The 18,302-nt window shown below is 31.5% G+C and overlaps 1 protein-coding gene across 2 annotated transcripts in view; it reads right to left on the reverse strand.

Annotated features, from left to right (window-relative positions):
* LOC140674815 (semaphorin-1A) overlaps nucleotides 1-18,302 on the reverse strand; it is a 221,552-nt gene that overhangs the window by 86,611 nt on the left and 116,639 nt on the right. For both annotated transcript variants that reach the window (XM_072908635.1, XM_072908632.1), the window contains exons 3-4: nucleotides 7,699-7,795; nucleotides 6,355-6,406 (exon numbers count right to left, since the gene is read on the reverse strand). In XM_072908635.1, the coding sequence (XP_072764736.1) occupies nucleotides 6,355-6,406; nucleotides 7,699-7,795 (149 nt within the window). The remainder of the gene's footprint in view (nucleotides 1-6,354; nucleotides 6,407-7,698; nucleotides 7,796-18,302) is intronic.

The following is an 18,302-nucleotide window of genomic DNA, read 5'->3' on the forward strand; positions in this document are numbered from 1 at the left end:
GATTTAAGCTATTATGCATCCTGCTCTGCATTTTTTATGTTAAATTTACTACGCATTTTATGTCAAGAATAATATTAGCGGGGAGAGATAATTTCTCGAAGAAAAACATGAAAATTTTCGATATCGATACCAATCAAATATATAATTGCAATTTTTTATCAATAAAAATTACAATAAAAATATCTACTGTAATTCAATATTTTTTTTAAATATGGACTATACAAAAATGGAGATAGATACATATGTACAATATATTTTCAACATACAATTCACTTGGCTTGCCGACTATTTATTAATAAAAGAGTAAAATTATTAATGAGAATTTTCTTAAAAATTCCTCGATTTTTTCAGATATAAAAAATCCTTGAGAATTCCAAGTGTTTCGTGTTTTCTGAGGCAAAATCAGGGAGTAGACACCCTGATTTTGCCTCAGAATAAATCAATAGTATAATTATTATATATTATTGTTATACACATATTTATCATGCGTCCTGTCAACCGTCTTGTCAAAATAAATGCGCAAGTTTTCTAAAATCAGTCTTCCTAGCTAGATTCTGACTTTGAAAAGTTCCTTTCTTGAAGGAGAATGAATCTTCTATAATAATTGCAAAAAATTATAATTATTCCAGGAGATGCCTATTTGTGTGTCCAACAATTTTCTCCTCAAAAATATTATAACTGCGAGAACCTTATATTCACGATAGCTTTTAGAGTTTTCTGTATATTGTAAAAGCTATTTATATACGTGTATACTTCTATAATAATAGTTTCGCTTAGCTGTGTGTTGTTCCGACCTTTACATATTGGTACTCGTATTCAATAGCCAAACGATTCAATAAATATTTGTCTCGATTATCGCGATCGCAAACGTACATAGCTATTGTAATTTCGCTTTAAATCGCTCGTACAAATACATATACATATATATCAATAGGTTTTCATAACAATAACAAAGAAGGCGAAAAAAGTGCGTTTGTACATCATCGTTTACGATTTTTTCAATTTTCTTTCAATTTTTGCTCGAGCATCATTTCATATGCATTCCTACACATGATTATTTTCATTAAAAAAAATGCTTCTTGCTCATTAATTTTTTTCTTATTGCAAAATATATTCGCGGCCGTGAAATATATATATTTAGCATAAATTATATTTTTATTATATAACTTATTAATATATTATATAATTTATATAATTTTTTATAATATTATACAATAATTTTATTATATATGTTTAATGTGTAAGAAATATATACCGTAAAATATATTTAATTCGAAACGTGACAGATACCTACATATACTGTACACGATCATGTTCAGAACTGTAGTAAATAAATGAAGATATTCTCGAAATCTGAAAACGAAAGACGTTCGTTTTTAGCAAATGATATTCGACAGCGCGCTAGAGAATCTAAGCTACCGGACATAAATTATGGATTATCAGTGCGATGCCGATAAGTATTAGTTTAGTTTTAAATTTGTTAGCTGAAGCGGGCATTCTAGATACGCTTTCACGAGCAGAAAAAAAAAGTGTGCGCGCGGCAAAGTTAGATGAATCATGAATAAATTTACGCGCCGAACCTTTATTCCGGGGAATGATCCAAGTTTTCTTTATAGTATATATATATATATATAAAATATATAATATGTACCCTCTCCTGGCGCCGCGGTAATACCGGAACTTGTATCTCGTAGCTGAACATAAATTGCGCGTACACGTAAATTAAGTGTGCTGCCGTTCGCCGAAATTTACGTTCGCTGTATTAAATATCGTCGCCGAAACGAATTGCTCTCCCCGCGTAATCTACCTGTTAGCGAAGTACTATATAGCTACAACTGCAGTTTCGCAATATGAGACAATAACTCCTGCTTTCGTAAGAGTTCACCGAAACATTGATCGTGAGGTCACATTTGTTCCTGACAATATGCCATAAATTATTTCTGCCCCTAATTCAGTTAAATAGATTGATCTGTAATATTCAAATCTTGTAAAAAAACTTCCCTGAAAATTCTTCGATCTTCCATTCTTGTCTAAAATTTCAGGTAAAAAAAAAAAAAATATTTTCAAATTTCTTCTTTGCGCAACTTTCTACAATAATTTTTTTTATTACATGTTCGTTATTGTATATTTTTTCTAATATTTTTAAGAAAAAATACCGAGCCTCTCAAGTTTCAAGTGTCAGATTTGTAAAGGTAGTGTAAAAAACTGAATACTGAACTTTTAAGGTAAACATATTTTAGTTGTATATTTTTTTTATCAATAAAAATTACAATAAAAATATATACTGTAATTCAATATTTTTTTAAGGAATTTTTGTATGGAATATACAAAAATGGAGATAGATACATATGTACAATATATTTTCAACATACAATTCACTTGCCGACTATTTATTAATAAAAAAGAGTAAAATTATTAATGAGAGAATTTTCTTAAAAATTCCCCGATTATTTTCAGATATAAAAAATCCTTGAGAATTCCAAGTGTTTCGTGTTTTCCAGGGAGTAGATACCCTGATTTTGCCTCAGAATAAATCAATAGTATAATTATTATATATTATTGTTATACACATATTTATCATGCGTCCTGTCATCCGTCTTGTCAAAATAAATGCGCAAGTTTTCTAAAATCAGTCTTCCTAGATTCCGACTTTGAAAAGTTCCTTCTTTGAAGGAGAATGAATCTTCTATTATCTCGTCTTATCGTAGTCTACTGTAGACAGACGTAACACTTGTTCGCGTTCGTTGACAGCAGCACTCAAGCGACTAAATTTGCAAATTTACACGCCTAGTGAGGAGCGACTACAGACTCAATTAGCCCTGCGGAAAACTTTAATGGAGGGATTACGATGTCAACAACGTCTTCTTGTGTAAAAGACATTCCGCGTGCTGAACAAAATTGTTGTTTAACAAAATGGCAGTCTTCCAAATGCGCGGCTTGCCATCGAGTTTTCAAAATCACGCCAAACGCTTGACTATTCGATTCTAGTTTATTTGCTTTATGATGCATCTTTAGTGTAGCTCCATTTCAATTTTCACTACTCAATCTCCAAAATACGAGCTATTTCTCATAAAGTTTCAGAGATTTTATAATTTCAATTTTCAGCATTATGTATCTTGCTAAAATTCAGAGGTAAGATAAATTAACTGAGGAATATAATTTTATTATCTATTTGTTCTTTCAAAGCTTAGTCTTCATAAAACTTTTCAATTATTTGTAACTCAAAACTTACGTAGATGCCTCAGCGATTTTTTGCGCAGAGTGTTTACTCAAATCTTGCAAAAAGATTCCCTAATACCTTCTAGGTATTTTTTGTTCAAAATTTCAAATAAAAAACTATTTTCAAAATTTTGATGCAAAATACATTTTTACTATCTACGCGGTTTTTAAATATGTGTATATTTATAATTTGCAAAATATAAAAGCAAAATTATATCAACAAGAAAATTTTTTCCTCCGAGTCCTACAAAAAATTCACTGAGAATTCCAGATTCTTCCTGTTTTCCCAGGGAATATATTCCCTGTTGTAAAAGAGAAATCTTAGTTTAAAGAAAGTGTGCTTGTTATCCTGCATAAGAATAACACAAATGTCGATAAAAAAAGTTAATTGCATGAAAATAAGATCGAATGATTTAATATATAATTAATGTGTATGCACAAATGTATTGCGCGAAGCGCTGTATAAAAGTACAACGAAAGGGTTGCCCTCGTTCTTAAAAAGAAAAATGATTACAGCCATTTCTGTAATTACGTTATTACATAGTACGAAACAACTAACTTATCGCGCGCCCCGATGGTCTACATCATTTATTACTAATTCTGAATATTTGCTCTATAAATGCGTATATGCAAATTAAACGTTAACATACAAATAAGCATAAAAATTCAACATTTCAATTAAAAAATAATAAATGACAAAAATCTGGAACAATTATTATTTAAGTTATAAATCGCATGGGGATGTGTGATTAAAATTGTCATTTAATTAGCGATTGCGATTTAACTATAAAAGAACGCGCTTATCTATCTAGATCCTTTGCTTGATATTACACGGTTGTATGTAATTTGACATTTTCTAATTAATTGCAGTTTTTATCCATGATCGAATTAACATATTGTATTCGCGTAGACAACATCAATATACACGGGTATATATCATGTATATACAATATATCTTGTTGTAAAATGCAAATTTCTCTCATAACAATTTAATGTTGAATTTTACGTTCCCCCTTTCAATTTACAACAAATTGGTCTGCCGATGTAATACTCGATATATCATTATCCTTTATTCAAATTTTTTTTTACCTCACCGGAGCGCTGTCAGAGGGTTTCTATACTGAAAATATTCACAAATAAACGCGAATGGAAAAAGTGGATTCAATAGCATCATGTATGTTTCCTCGGAGCATATCTCACGTAGATTTGCAATACAATGCAATTCGTTCGATTACGTTTATCGATATTATGTTATCGTAAAATTGACGATTAATCCATTCTCTCGTTTTCATAAACACACTATATGCGAGGAAAAATTACTTTAGGAAAAAAAATTTATCGCTCACCCTCTTTCATCTGCAGATAATTTATTGCGAAAGTATTAACGCAATTAGCTGCAAATTATATAGGTTGCGAAATAAATCATGATACAATCGACAAGAAAATTCCGCGCGAAAAAAAAAAAAAAAAAAAAAGTACAAACGATGTAGAATAAATCTCACAGAGAATCCGTTGGGGGTTATTATAAAATAAATAATTAAATAAATATGTATATATATAATATTATATATTACAAAGTATAAAATATTATATATACATATATTATTTGATAAAAATAAATATTGATTTAAAAATATGTGAAATGTAAAAAAGTTGAAAATTGCAATCCGATAAATCCTGCCGTATACCTTCTGCGAGAATGAAACCCGATTTGGTTTATTTCCCATAAAGGGATTACTCGAGAAAATGATGATGGTTTGACCGAGGAACCGCGTTCTTCCCCAAGAATAGCTAAACTGCATCGGGTGATTCGCGATATATCGAAAGTTTCACGTCTCTCTTTCGCGTCGCCTTCTATTATAGCTAAATCCTTCAAATCGAAATCGATCGCGATACGATGCCGAGCTATACGATACGGGCGGGCACAGTGACTTTTACGATTCTATTTTAGGAGCGGGAGCGTTATTGGGGAAGGACCTCCGTGCGAGAGAGGAGGGCGGCTGTGTCTCCGATCGATCTCCTCTCTCGCCGGCTCGAGAAACCGCCACCAAGATTCACCACCTCCTCGCGTTCGCGCTAACCTCCTTCTATTTTCTGCGGGTTCTCTCGAGTGCCAGTTCCTCGAGTAGAGTTTCGTGAGTTGCGTCGCTCGCGATCAATATCGCTTTTGTGACTTCTGTTCCGCAAGTCTTAAGGAGCACTCCACGTATACACCTACAATAGTTTCGTAGAATTCTAATTAAGTCAATGACTTGGGCGAAAAGATCTCGAAATTCTAGAAAATAAATATTCGCGCGCGAATATTTATTTAATATATTTATATATATATATATATGTATTAATATTTATTTAATATAATTTAATTTTAATCTCGTTTTAATACATATTATTTAATATTTAATAATATATTAAATAATATAATAAATAAATATATTATATTTGTTTTAATATTAATTATGCAACTTGATCAGATTGAAAATAATTTTTCCCTCATCAACGCAAGTCCATTTTTATCAGAGCTACAAAATGAAATTATCTTATATCTCTTCATATAGAGTGTGCATTATATTTATATAAATGGCGTTTTCTTTCTAAGAAGATTGTATTTATTCAAAAAGGTCTTGAGAACAATTTTATATTTATATTTTATATTTTAATATAATTTACTTTTAATCTGGTTTTAATATATAGTATTTAGTATATATTTAATAATATATTAAATAATATGTAATAAATAAATAAATATATTATATTTGTTTTATAATATTAATTATGCAACTTGATCAGATTGAAAATAATTTTTCCCTCATCAACGCAAGTCCATTTTTATCAGAGCTACAAAATATAATTAGCTTATATCTCTCCATATATAGTGTGCATTATATTTATATAAATGGCGTTTTCTTTCTAAGAGGATTGTGTTTATTCAAAAAGGTCTTGAGAAAAAAAGAGCTTGGTATATCGTTAGTAGCTCTCTTTTATAGATGACTGCGACGATTTTTGAAATATGGTCAGCCAAAGGGAAAAAGATTAGAGAAGCGCGAGGCTATTTAAATCTTCCTGTCGGTCCTCCAATTTAAATCATTCTTTGTCGAGCTCTTGGTATTGGAAACGGTTATATAGCGTTACACTCACCTGGTCGACGATCTCCGTTAGGTCGTGCAGACTTATGTTGTAAATGGCGTTCCTGCAAAACGAAACGAGAGCGTTAAATCCTACCCATAAATCGTGCTCGTAATCTCTGCGCTTCGCGCGCATCTCCGTGTCGACAATGTCGAATTGAAGTGCGAGTAAGCACATTAGTAATTACATAAGGGGATAAGTATCGGAAAAAGAAACGAGACGGATTTAGAAAATGCGTAATAAAAATAAGTTCCAAGTATATTAAAAAAAAAAAAAAAAGAAGAGGTGTAGAAATAATTGAGATATGATTCTCACAAATCTTTTGGATATAAAGTTGCATGCGCGAAAGAAATGAAAGTGCGAAAAGATAAATCAAGCGAAAAAAAATTGAAGGGACGAAATTGGAGTCGTAAAAGATCCCAGCTATATATCTCCAACGTAATTGATTTTACGACTCACGAACATTGTGCTGACCGTTGGCGGGAAACGTTAATCGGGTAAAAAAAAAAAAAAAAAAAAAAAAAAATTAAATTATTTTTTGATCGGTATCAAATTTCCATTAGCCAATGTATTTGTATCAGATTCCGCGGAAAGATATGCTTTTGATCTCCTGTCCCGCAGCTTCACTCTCAACCAGATTGATAAAATAATATCAGAAAATAGAGAAGCTGCACGCACACACCGCAGAATGACAAGAGGAAGGACGCTCTTCGAAATACAAGATAAATTTTTGAACGAAAGTCCTCTTTGTGTTTTGCATCAATTCGCTGGTGGTTCAATAACAAGATTCTCCCTTTTTGTTGCTTTTCAACCAATTTGAAATCGCGTTTTCAAAATAAAAACGTTAAAGGACACGAATCATATTATAAACAGCTAAAAGTAAAGATTTTTTTTTTTTTTCAAAATCTGAACGCTGGAGATGCAGATAAAAAAAATATCATATCTTGCAATTAAATTCCGAGCAAGTTTTAATGAAACTTTCTTTGGAAACTTATTTTTAACAAGATAAATTAATGTTAAAAATCGAAATTATATTCCAGAAAATTTTCACTAAACTGGTTAACGAGAGAAGCGTGGCCGAGGAATTTCCTAAGTGCCCACCCGATATATTGTCTTCGAATACGAATAAATCGCGCTAAATAACTTCTCTGCCTGCTACTGTATTGCTGTGATGCTGCGTCACTCGCGTTGCTGATGTGTAATCGAATGAATGACTGGGCCCGTCAGCCACTTGGGGCTCGTGGCATCACATATAATAAAGCAGAGTCTAGCCGATGACTATCTCATTTATATAAGCCCCTGTGAGTAACACGAGGGGACGACGCACGGCAAAGAATCGAATCATGTAACAATTACCTGGCACCAATCAGGATTGAGGTTGCCGCACGTTCTAGGAGTTTGAAGTGCTCCACGTGGCTTTCATTGCCCAGAAACCGCTGGCCAATCACCTCACCTGTAACGAAAGAAGAGGCGTTTCGTTAAATTTCCGAACGAATGAAAATATCGAAAAAAATATTTATAAATAACATAACATATTCAGTATATTTTTATTTAAAGTACTTGTATAATATTTATATATTTATCGAGAAAAAAAATGTTGGCTCATTTTCCTAGAAAAATCTAACAATAAGTGATGATGTCAAGACTAATGCAAGCCGTTAGACAGGTATTCATGTTACACACAATATGTAAAATATACTCTCCTTGCAATATTATATAACATAATTATACGTAATTTTTAAATTTTCATTTCAAAATTTCATAATTTGAAATTGATTCTTTTCGTAACGAAAACTGAGAGACGCCATCTCTCAATTTTCAACATTGTGTCGCAAATGTCAAGACGAACTCCCATTGCAAATTAAACCCCGGCAAGATCTGAGATACCCTGTAGAATCCACAACGGAAACGCGGTATAACGACCGCCGACAGAAGAACTTGTTACGATAAGCGGCGGGAATAAAAAGAGGGAGGGTGAGAGACGGAGGAGGGAGGGGGGGCAGGGGGCAGGGGGAGGAGAAGATGCAGAGAAGATATATCCAGGAAGCACGTGTAAAAGAGTGTAAGGGAAGAGTATCTCTTAGCCTTTAGTCGACGATAAAGCGCCCGCGCCTACTTTGTGGCTGCAGCAGCAGCAGCAGCACAAGCTCTGCATCCGATTCTCTCCCATCCCCCTAGTTTCCCCTCCCCTCCCCCCCACCGAGAGACACTACTCCCTGTCGTTTTCACGACCCTTTCTTCTCCATCCACCTACGACTGCCGGTACGAGAGTGCTCTTTCCTCTGATATTCCACGTTATGTTTTTTCACTTACGTATATGCATTCGTATTATAGGGCATGTATCGAGAAATGAAGAAAGATAAGAAGAAAGGAGAGAGAGAGGGGAGAGAGAGAACATTTGATCTTTTATATGTCAATGTAACGTCGAGTATTCTTGTAGAATAAAATTCTTTGCAAAACTTTTTTAGTTGGAGAGACAATTTTCCATACATAATAAATTATTAATTCTTGTCTAATAAGAAAATTATCGTGTTTATAAATTAAAAAAGAAAAAAGGATTAAATAAAAGTTAGGTATGTACTCTTAAAATATGCTTCTTTTATTGTTGCCGTCGTTAATATCTTCTTAATTATTTTTTTAATATACTATAAATTAGATGCTTGTTACTAGAGGATAAATCACTTTCTTATAGATGTTAAAAGTTAATAAAATTAATATAATTTTTTATACGCATTTTTATAAAGCACGAAATATAATGACATCTATTTATGAATATTGAGGAAAAGAAAGGTTTTTCAAGTACTTGAAATCGTTGTAACAAAAACTTGCCGTTTTTATTGAGCAAGTATGTGAAATTGCGCGGATCAGTTTTCCGATACGTTAATCGGCTCAGACATCCTCGTGTCATTGATCTATTCTCTCTATTCGTAAAAGCAGACTGTCGTCGAGATCCATAAGAGCTTAAGAATAATCTTACTTGCGACGCATATGATTGCCACAGAAGGGACAGCTATTTTTCGCATAGCTATTCTCACTCAATGCGTCTCGCTTTACAATAGTAATAAAAAAAAAAAAAAAAAAAAAAAAAAAAAAAGATAACAGACCGTAAAGCAGGAAAATCCTTCCGATCGGCTTTCTTTCCATTTCGATGGCTTAGGAGAATTTTTAGTTCGTTCCGTAGAACGTATTCCACAATACATTTCTCTTTTTTTTTCATGTCAAATTTGCTGCTCTGTCTAGAGAGATGAAAGATTCATGTGTGAAGGGAAACAAATAATGTGATTATTCAATGAAAAATCACTTTATTCGTTTTATGTATAACGAATAGACTTTCACAAAATGTCTATTCAAATTTTGTAAAATAATTGTAATGTAAAATAATGTAAAATAATTCTCGGAAAATTTCCTGACCTTCTAGATATTTATGTTTATTATTCAAGATAAAGATAGCATTTTCAAAATGTTTTTTATGCAATTTTCTTAAATATATTTTTTTTTTATTGTACGCGTTTTCTAATACTTTTCACTTCGTACAAAAGAAAAACACAGAGCCACTTAAATTTCAAGTGCTAGATTTGCAACTGAAAAAACTGAACGGTTTTTATTAAGATCAAAATTTTTAACCTCCGTAACACTTTGGTTTTTTATCGTTAAAAATTAAAATAAAGAATGTATTGGATATTCAATATTATTCAATATTTTATTAAGACAAAGAATGTATAAATAGAGAAATATATATTTGTAATTTATAGTAAGAGCAAAATTATCGAACAGAGAATTTTTAAAAATATTTCTTGAGTTTCATAATAAAATTTCATGGGAATTCTCTGATTTCTCCAGATACAAAAAATCCTCTGAGAATACCAGACTTTTCATTTTTCCAGGAAGTATACACTCCGTTCGATATGAAGTTTATTCATGTCCGGAAATTATCTCCAACTAAACTAGGTAACTGAATACAACGTCCCAAGAAATTGTTGATAAAGTCGTGCGAGAAAGTTCTTTGATCCCAAAATTGCTCGTAATTGTACATACATATATCTATAATCCTCTAGGATCATATAATTCTATCCATCATTCGTGTGAATAAAATACCAGGCGAAATATGTTCTAAACTCATTTGCAAGGCGAACATATTTTCCTTCACTTTGGTATTACGTTTACCTTAATTTTGATAGCGTTGTTTTTTCTATGGAATCGCGATGCATATGGATGCACTTGCTAGCTACAATTCTAGCGTAAGTACGGATGCATACATACATATATATGCATACATGTATTGTAATCACGGGGAGGAGAATAAGTTTGGCACGCGCCAACTTTTACGACGTAATTTCTTATTCCCGAGCGTCGTCGCCGCCTCTGATCGGCACGCGACTCATGTAGATAACGATCAAATTTCGTCCCGAGAATATACAAATAATGTGTCGAAATTATATTTAATGTCTCTTATCAAAAAAAAAAAAAAAAAAAAAATTATTAAATGTAGCTAATGTATAGCTAATATTTTTATTGACGAAAAATCGATGCTAAATCCGTGATTAAAGTAACGTTTAGTGATTGCAAGACACCTTGTATACAAATCGCGTATACAGATGATACACGAAGACCGTTGGTATGGATAAACGAAATTGACTTCTCGACGAGTCGAGTCATTTTCGAAACGTGTATTGATATCGGCTCGCGGCTTACGAATCCTGATTCGCATTGACTCGAATCAATTTTCTTGGCTGGTCGATGCTTATCGACACAACTCTGCTTCCTCTATCAATGTTCGGTTCGTGATCGATTGAGGGAGAGCTACGTTCGTTTAATTTTCATCGCGTAACTATCATCGTGGATCCCTGATTGGAAGTAGAACACGCGATCGCAAGATTTCGATTCATGATTTTCTGCCAAGTCTCGAAATCGATAATTAAAATCATTATGTTTAATACATAAGCTAGAAATTACAAGAGAGATAGAAACGAGAAAAGATGATTCTGTAGAAAGAAACAATCAAATTGTAAATTGTAATTTTTTTACAATAAAATAATTATATAAAATTATATAAAATCATTTTTTTAATAAAATGTATATTATTTTAATTTTGAATTTGCTATAATTTTGATATTCTGGAAACTGCTGTCAAGTTGACGATATATAAAATAAAAATAAAAACACTTTGAAATTATTTAAATTTGAAGAGAGAAAAAGAAATTAATTTCTTTAATCTTCTCGGTTTAATTTTCTCGAAAACAAAAAATTTTTAATATTTTAGTCTACAATTTTAATTTATTTTTTCAAGGAAATTATCTTCTGGATTATATCACGCAATTATATGAGCCTATTTTATTCGATAAAGAATGATTATATTAACATATTTATAACATGTTCATAAAAATATATATTCATGACATATATATTTATATAATAACATAGTATTATATTATATATTTATATAATAACATAGTAAGAGAGAAAGAGAAAAAAATATGCTATAATAATAAACATTTTTGTAGCAATAATAACTCTGTTTCGCCAAAAGTTAAATTATAATATTATTTAAGAAAATGTTTCGACTGATAAAAGAAAATTAATGTAGTAATATAAATAAAATAGTTAAAAATTGTATGACGTATGTATTATACAAATGGGAATGTAAACACAAGAAGATGGTTTCTAATCGATTCCAATTGTTAGATATGAGGCGATCTCTTTTATACACACACACATAACATAATGCTTCAAAGTGCATTACTTCTAATGCTGTATTGAAAGTTTTGTCGGTTTACAGTTACTTCAGTTACTTTGCACTTTCATATCTTCTCTTTTTCTTTCAAGCTATTTGCTTTTCATAGGAAGATTCTGTTTCAATTTTTGAGAATAAGCGATTTACGCTTTATCATGCGGTACAAATATAATTTGTATTCAAATATAGTCAAGATAAATGTTACATTTCTTACACGCATACACATACAAATTTATAAATAAATACAAAATTAAGTAAATAGGCAATATAAATGCAAACATATTTTTTTTTTAATTTGAAAGAGTCCTCTATAATGATAAACAAATTACACACATGGATAAATAAATATTAAAAATACTTTAGCCGATGAAAATATTAAAAATACTTTAGCCGTTCAAAATCGTCAATAGAAGATTTGACGTAAAAAAAACAAAATAAAACAAAAAAAAAAAAAAAAAAAAAGTAAAATAATATAAAAGGTAAAATAAAAAAAAATGTAAAAAAATCCAGCTTAATGCAATTTATATTCAAGTCGAATGCACACAAATTATGTGTATATGTACATGTATGTATGTAGGTATACACGATTCATGAACCGAATCTCACACACGTAGAAAATAAACTTTTATTTATCCTATAATTTTATTTTAATAATATGACTCCACATAATTTCGCCGTGTTATTTCACTTAAGCCGCTAAATACAAAATATATACCTACTCTCACAGATATTTGCATTTATATTGGCTTATTATACGCGCGGCCTGTATTACTCAGCGGAGCACCACCTGCACCATCGTCACCTTTATCCTACGGTTATTCTACTTGGCACATTTTTTCGCAATCGATACGTTTTCAGTAAAGAGTTTAACGCAGCTGATCGAGCAGCGGATATAATTTTTTCAGCCACAATCCAAACGTCCACAAACAATGTGAACAAACTATTGTTAGTCTTTAGAGCTGATAATTATAATTACCGTCTATTAGCATAATGAGTTCCATCGATATCGAAAGCTTTAACTCCCATTCATACGAGAATGACATCGTACATAAAACAATCTTAAAATTTTAAACTTTTTTTCATCTACGCACATATAGTTTTAAAAATTAAAATTAAATTTATATTTTATATAAATTAACATACTTTTGTTAATACAGTTTAATAAAGGAGAAAAGATGATGTAATTAAAGATAAGGAAAATTATTCAGCATGAATTATTGTAATATTATAATACAAAAGCTTAATTCCGACTTTCTTCCGAAGCTCTTTTTTTCACGTGAATAAAAATGAAATAATATTTCGTATATATTTAGAATTATTTTATTTCAAGTTGTATTAATCGTTTTATTTTCTCTTGTTAAGAATATAATACTTTTATTCATGTATATCTTACTGTATCTTTTTGTTTATGCATTTTTCAGTCATTTAAAGATTTTTCTTTTACAAAAACTCTATAGATTTTAACTTATTAGGGAATAAAATTTTAAAGATGACCTTCCCTGATGCGTTCGCTGAGGAAATTTTTTCTGATCAAAAGAATTATAGACGAAAGATAATCCATTAGATTATAATCACCTTGTGATAAACATAAATATCATTCTTATGAAAAAAAAAAAAAAAAAAAAAAAAAAAAACAAATAAATATTTCTTTTTTATATGCTTTAATTTTAGCTAATTTTTTTCTCATTGCAATTATTAATTTTGTTATCGCTGAAAAAGATGTAATTACAGACTAATTAACGGCAGAAAGGTAACAATTTCTTTTTTTCTCGTGTGCGACACAAAATTAAACCGTTGGCAGTTTAAGTTCGAGGGAAAAACATTTTATAATAGATGTCGATTTTCTATATAATGAAAAATATTTACTTTTATTATCCTGTCAATCTATTGTCCACGTGGTAGATAGTTGGTGTCAAGCCTGCTCGGCAGAATCTCAGTCGATCCAAGCCCCGAGCCATCTTTGGAGCTCGATTGTCGGCGACGCGCGACGTGCAGTGCCTATCTACCGATCTATCACTGTGGTAATTAAGTCAAACAAAGGCAAGCGTGACGATCGATTCGGCCGTGCGGCAGCGACAAAATGTCACGTCGCTGTTCCCTCTGCTTCGTGCACGTCGGATAAAACAGCCTCGCTCGATATTACTGAGGTTAAATATCGCGAGACAAGTCGCGCCACGGCAAGACGAGCATTAAACGCTTGTCTTACATATCTGTCTTCCACTACTACTGTTACCTGCTGCTACTACTACTACTACTACTACCACCGCTAATACTCTTAACGTAAATTTTATATCGACATCTCGAACATTGTGCGCGCGCGTGACGCAAAGATTCTAATTTTCCGGGGAAGTGTTTCTATCTTTACGTAAATATTATGCAGGTAGATAAGCACTTTGCAAGAGGAACCATAAAAGAAATAAACTTTCCTTAAAAACAAAAGATAAAGAAAATAAAATTTTAAATGTCCCGAATTTTAAAACTTGCAACATTAAAATATCAAGAAAGTTTTACTTACTCTTATATATGTATGTATGTATAAGCGGCGGAAATTTATCAAAACACTTGATATTAAAATAATTCAGATAATTTAAATTTAAGGTTAGATTAAAATCGCTAGTACTTGATTATAAAAGACAGCAGTATAATTAAAAACGACCAAACTAGCCAATAATTCTTTATTTAATAACACGACGTTTCGACCATCTGATTGTGGTCCTTTTCAAGTGTCACTAAAAGACAAAAGTTACAAATGAATACAAAATTAATAATAAATTCAATACAGTGCAGACAATAAAACGTCGTGTTATTAAATAAAGAATTATTGGCTAGTTTGGTCGTTTTTAATTATACTGTTGTCCTCAAATAATTTAATCAATGAAATTTAAATAATTCATATTTTTATCCAGATTTTGTGTAAAAATCATAATATATGTAATTATACAAATTAAAATGTTTGATTAAATATTAAATTTTGTTTAAACTAGATAATTTTTTAGTATCAAAAGCTTAATCATGTTGGGAATTAAAATTTAATCTTTAAAAGATTTAATCACGTTCAGTATTATATATAAATGCCATGATATGTGAAATTATAATTAAAAATCAATATAGACAGCTAAATCGATCGAAAATATATTCAAAATAGAAGAACGAATGTCTTTGCATATCGTATTTTTTTTTATGAGAATATAATGGTGTCATCCATTTTTTACCGTATAATATATGTTGAAAAGCAATAGCGAGTATTCTGAGAAATATTATAAGCAACCGAATATTAAAACATATCACAAAGAGATGTCTGTTTGATGAAAAGTCGATTTAGAAAGCACTCATTCTGCTCGTCATATCAGAGAAAAAAATTTGGCAACGACCTGAATACGTTTATAGACGTCGGAAAAAAAGGCAAGTTGTTAAAAATAAAATTTACACATCTTCTTATTTTTCAGATAAAATTTCCGAATAAAATATAATCGATGCATACGAGCTAAATCCCTTTTCTACCAATTCGATGCAAGTTAGCTGCGGGAATATTTCCATGTCGAAAATTTATAAATGCGAAAGAAAAACACGGCAAGGCACCAGCTACATGAAATCCGTATTAACTTAGAATTGTCTCCTGCTGCTTTCGGAAGCATATTATGTAACTTGGCATCCGGCAGTAATATAATAGAAATAGCACAAAACGTCTATATATATATATATATATAGGGTGTATTCTTTACGTGAACAAAAGAAGAAAAGAGAATTCTTGTGGAACAAAGGACAGATTAATTAGCCGTTGTATCACCACGTACACTTTACAGATGTAAGAATAGTACTGGGCTTGCGAGTGGAATAGTAGCACTCGATATATAACGAAATACGGAAGACCACTGTACTTATTACAACTTCCCTTGCGATTAACTAGCGAGATGAGTTTCTCACGTACGAATTGTGCTAATATTATTTGTCTAGTGAAGAGATATATATATATATATATTATAATTTTGCAGGTCGCGAACGTGAGAGATGAATGGCGGAAAAGCTTTAAGGAATTCCATATTAAATTTATCGTTGTCGTAAAATTCAGTCGCTCTCGGAATACATTGAAATTGAATTGAGATTACATAACGAGGTTCATATCGGGGCGAGGTAACGCATTCGCGCGATGAAAGATGAATAATAGAGTAATTGGAAAATCTGTTATAAATTCGGTCTTAATTTCTACAGTAGACATGTATCCATTTAAGAGAGAGAGAGAGAGAGAGAGAGAGAGAGCCGCAAGAGAGCTGATATTGTTTCTCTGGGTTTAAGTAAAATTTCATTTCTCCGAAACGTCTTTTTACTAATTAGAAACGCGATTGTCTTCTCGAGTGATCTTTCATGATCACTACGTAAACGAGATTAATTTTCTACACGATGGAACTTACTATTCATTTAACGCATTGCTTAAGCTTTGTTGAATTTTAATATCTTAATAGTGAAATTTTGAAATATTTTTATAGAATCTAATATTTTTATAAAATAAATCAAGCACTTGCATAGATCTTAACGATTAGATATTAATGATAAAATACTTGGACAAATGATAAATTTATAAAAATTATGACAAGATTACAAAATTTTAATTAAAAATAATTATTACTTTTATTCTATATTGGCCTAAGGGCCTTGAAGAAAATTGCACTTTTGATATAATTAATTTTATGCCGTGGTAACGTAATATATCGCTCATTATTTCCACTAATTAAAATTATTGTATAAATAAATATACATATAAGCTAAATTAGAGAATTAAAATTTTATATATACGAAACTATTATTATATGTGTTTATTAAATTCTCTCTTCACAAAAAATTAAATGGTCCTCAGTATAAAATATATTCAATATCAAGAAATAATTTTAAATTGATATTTAGAAATGGATACTTTGTTGCGCTATGTTACACGCTTGCAATCGGAATTATAAAAAAATGCAATATCCAAAAATGAAATTGTCTCCTTTTAAGAGCAAACTAATAAGACTATTGCTCGTTTCAAAAGGCAGGGAAAATCCTTGCTCGCCTCCACTCGTTATTTCTCTTTCGCATACATGGTACCGCATTCAATAAAAGAAGGATATATATTTGCTTCGATTCGATAGGATTGATGTTAAATATTGACAGGAACACAGGTTGTCGACTTTTGGCGCCAATATCAATCACGTTTCACGTGCAACATTTATTCGGCCACCTAGATCAATGCCTGAAATAATCAAATCGCGGTTGAAAATTTAATAGACGAGAGGGAGAAAGAAGAGAGAAGGAGAGACGAGCGTCGAAAAAAGCATTCGAATGCAGCAATGGCCGCGGAGGAGATAGTCGAGGAATTCTCCGAGAAATCGCTTAGGCAATCAATGTCTCGTCGATTTCTCGCCTATCGGAGATAAATAAACTACGTGAGTACGCGGAACGCCTCGATTCAACGTGAAATATCGAGACTTATCTTTCATCAGCAGCGAGCCACGAGAAATGAAAAAGTGCTGCTTTCGCCGGGAGAAACCGCTTAAAATCGCTCGGCGAAGGAGAATGAAAGAGAGCAAAAAGGTTCCCTCCTCCGCAAGGGAAGGCTGCGCGCGAGAGAGAGAGAGAGAGAGAGAGAGAGAGAGAGAGAGAGAGAGAGCGAGCGCGCGGTTAAAGGATCGCACACACCGACAACTTCGACAAAGTGCCGGAGAGCTTTTCTTCCCCCGTTTGCCATATTGCAAAAAACACGAAAGAAAGATATCGCCTCGTGCACGAATGGTTGAACTTATCAAAATAATATTAAGAATTCTCCATCTATGCATTTGACTGCGAGAACGCAAAAGGTAATTTTGCATCCCCCTCAAAGAAGATTGTCACAAGTCAAAAAGCAAGTTCAAACGAAAGGAGCTTTCGCGAGATTTAAGGCGATAAAAATAAATAATATTAAATATTATTAATTATATATATATATATATATATATATATATATATATATATATATATATTAAATAATATATTGTATGTAGATATAGTATGGAAAAATTAATATCGAAATTTTGTCTTGATTGTGCCAATATTCTTTAAAAGTATAATAAGTCATAATGTGTGATGGCTAGTTTGCGACGAAATTTTATGATTACGTGAAATAATGTAAAAGCATATTTTGCATATACAACTGAAGTTCTTTCCAGTCGTAATAATCTCGGAGAAGCCATGTATATTCTACTACACCGTGCGTATATTT

The sequence above is a fragment of the Anoplolepis gracilipes genome, chromosome 16, assembly GCF_047496725.1.
Source record: "Anoplolepis gracilipes chromosome 16, ASM4749672v1, whole genome shotgun sequence".
In the NCBI taxonomy this organism is placed as follows: Eukaryota; Metazoa; Arthropoda; class Insecta; order Hymenoptera; family Formicidae; genus Anoplolepis; species Anoplolepis gracilipes.